General features: G+C 51.0%; 1 protein-coding gene across 1 annotated transcript in view; it reads left to right on the top strand.

Annotated features, from left to right (window-relative positions):
• LOC308172747 (C-C chemokine receptor type 9-like) overlaps positions 1-2481 on the top strand; it is a gene marked incomplete at both ends in the record, with an annotated part of 2836 nt that extends 355 nt beyond the window's left edge. Inside the window, 3 exons of the mRNA XM_080547698.1 lie at positions 400-588; positions 1152-1544; positions 1837-2481. Of these exons, the coding sequence (XP_080403824.1) occupies positions 400-588; positions 1152-1544; positions 1837-2481 (1227 nt within the window). The remainder of the gene's footprint in view (positions 1-399; positions 589-1151; positions 1545-1836) is intronic.
• Between the last annotated feature and the right edge of the window lie 562 nt (positions 2482-3043).

The following is a 3043-nucleotide window of genomic DNA, read 5'->3' as shown; positions in this document are numbered from 1 at the left end:
TTTGTAATTTAATTTAATTTCTGTCATTTTTAAGGTTTGTTTATGATGTCTGAACAATTAATGTCTGGCTCTGTGTGAGTGCATGTCTGTAGACAGGTGTGCCTCAGTTTATCTGTTTGTGTACATAGACACACATACACGTATACGGTACATGATTCATGATTTACATAAGAGGCAACAATTCTGCGTGTTTCACATTGTTATGGTTACCAGGAGACTTGTGATGTGAGATAAGTGTTATGTTTGCAGAAAACCGGTTGTAGTTTTTCAAAGCGAACATCCTCAACACTTCAGCAAAGGTCATAAAACAGTAAAACAGTAAAACACTACAACACTACAACAGTACCAGCATCACAGTTTCCACAGAAGCTGTCGCCCCCCCACCTCGCCCCCCGGCAGGTTTATCGGTCCCACATCTGTGTCAGAGGCGACAGCGTCGTGTTGTTGATGTGCTTGGTTGGAGCCCCTTTCTGGAGCCCCTCAGGAGCATTCAACCCCCTCCCAGGGACAGCTAGCGTAGCGGATGGCAACAGGAAGTGGTACCATGGTGTGGTTTCTCCTGTGCAGACAGAACACCTGCAGGTGAGGGTGAGGGTTAGCTCAGGTGATGCTGGGTGAAGATAGCGTGTTGTCACTGACACAGTTAGACGTTCTAGCGCTCACGCTCCGCTGGATGCACCGTTATGAAACACTGTAGGCGGGCAGAGAGAGTGTCGTCACGGTACCAACAGACAGTAAACAATCGTAGACAGGAAATGATGCGACAACAATGAAACTGGTCTCTAACCGTTATAAAAGAATGAAGAAAAAAAAAAGGAAATACGAGGTTAGAAGAGCAGGTAGCAGTTAGCATGTTAGCATGAACACTGAGAGAGAGAGACGAACTCTTAATTTAATTAATTATTTAATAATTTAATTTAGCCATTTAGCAGACACTTTTAATCCAAAGCGACTTACATTTACGAATTACAGGGACATTCCCCCTGGAGTAACTGAGGGCTAAGTGCCTTACTCAAGGGCACACTAGTAGTGGTGTGGTTTCAGGCGGGATTTGAACTCACAACCTTCCGATCACAAGTCCAACTCACTATCCACTACTAGACCACCACTACCCCACTCTTATTCACGGTATGTTTGTTTTTTCCTCGCAGGCGTCTGGAGATTACGAATACGAGCCGATAGACGACAACGCAGGGATCTGTGACAAGTCCTGGGTCAGGCAGTTCCGGGGTCAGTACGAGCCGCCCTTGTTCTGGGTCATCTTCGTCCTGGGCGCCGTGGGCAACCTGCTGGTGGTGTGGATCTACACCACGGTGCGCCACCGCCTGAAGACCATGACGGACGTGTACCTGCTGAACCTGGCCGTGGCCGACCTCCTGTTCCTGGGCACCCTGCCCTTCTGGGCCGCCGACGCCTCCTCCAGCGGCTGGGCGGTGGGCCTGGGCGTCTGCAAGGTCGTCTCGGCTCTCTACAAGATCAACTTCTTCAGCAGCATGCTGCTGCTCACCTGCATCAGCGTGGACCGCTACATCGCCATCGTCCAGGTACATAGTTGTTTTTATTTTCTTAAGATTGTTGTCTTTATTTGCACTTGACACCACGGACCTCATTGTCTCTTAGCTTGTTTTATAGCATTTTCGCTTTTTAATTGTCTAGTGTGTAATATTTGTGATATGTTATACAGTATGTGTATATGTTTGTGAATATGTGAATATGTTTTCTGTTTTTGCACCTTCAGAAGAACCACTACAATTTCATTGTATAGGCAACTGTACAACGACAATAAAGTCTATTCTATTCTTTTCTATTCTATTCTATTCTATCGCCATCGTCCAGGTCACCAAGGCCCAGAACCGGAAGAACCAGAGGCTGTTCTGCAGCAAGCTGGCCTGCCTGGCGGTGTGGGGCGCCTCGGGCCTCCTGGCCCTGCCGGAGTTCCTGTTCGCCCAGGTGAAGACGGACCTGCGCGGCCGTCCCTTCTGCGCCATGGTCTACTGGAGCAACGTCCTCAACCGCACCAAGGTCCTGGTCCTGGCCCTGCAGGTCTGCGTGGGCTTCTGCCTGCCGCTGCTGGTCATGGTGCTCTGCTACTCCGTCATCATCCGCACCCTGCTGCAGGCCCGGAGCTTCGAGAAGCACAAGGCGCTGCGCGTCATCTTTGCCGTGGTGGCGGTGTTTGTCCTGTCCCAGCTTCCGTACAACGCCCTGCTGGTCACGGAGGCGACGCAGGCGGCGAACACCACCATGACGGACTGCGACGTGGTCGGCCGCTTCGACGTGGCCGGGCAGATGGCCAAGAGCCTGGCGTACACGCACGCCTGCGTCAACCCCTTCCTCTACGTCTTCGTGGGAGTCCGCTTCCGGAAGGATCTCCTGAAGCTGCTGAAGATGTTCACCTGCCTGGGCCCATCAGGAGGAGGCATCCCCAAACGGCCCTCTGTCATGTCCGACACCGAGACCACCCCGGTCCTCTCCTTGTAACTGCCCCCCCTCCTCCCCCTCCTCCTCCTCACCGAGACCACCCCGGTCCTCTCCTTGTAACTGCCCCCCCTCCTCCCCCTCCTCCTCTGTCATGTCCGACACCGAGACCACCCCGGTCCTCTCCTTGTAACTGCCCCCCCTCCTCCTCCTCAACACCCCACCCCCATATGGCTGTTACCATAGTAACATGTTCAGCAACATCTCAGACTACAACAACATTTCTGATGACCTCATCATCTCACCAGTCATATGCGTGACGTGTGTCCTGTGCGTACGTCTACATCTACGGTTCTTTACTCTGTTTCCTATAAATCTGTATGACGCTCAGTCCACGAGAAACGCCTCATCAGACCACATCCTCCGTCTTATGATGTCATACTGTAGGCTACTAGCCCCACGGTTCCTAGGGCACTTCTTCCTGTTTTGGTTAGCTGCATTATGTCTACTGTGATACTGTGCAGACTGAGGTTATCACAGTTTAGAAATCCATTGTTGTTTACATTTTCTATGTGTCAAAAAGTCGAGAAACGTACAATACATCAGGAACACACATATAGTTCTC

Source organism: Nansenia antarctica (genome assembly GCF_963989245.1).
Source record: "Nansenia antarctica genome assembly, chromosome: 17".
Lineage (NCBI taxonomy): Eukaryota > Metazoa > Chordata > Actinopteri > Argentiniformes > Microstomatidae > Nansenia > Nansenia antarctica.
Note: the sequence above shows the minus strand (reverse complement) of the source record. Positions and strands in the feature narration are given on the sequence as shown.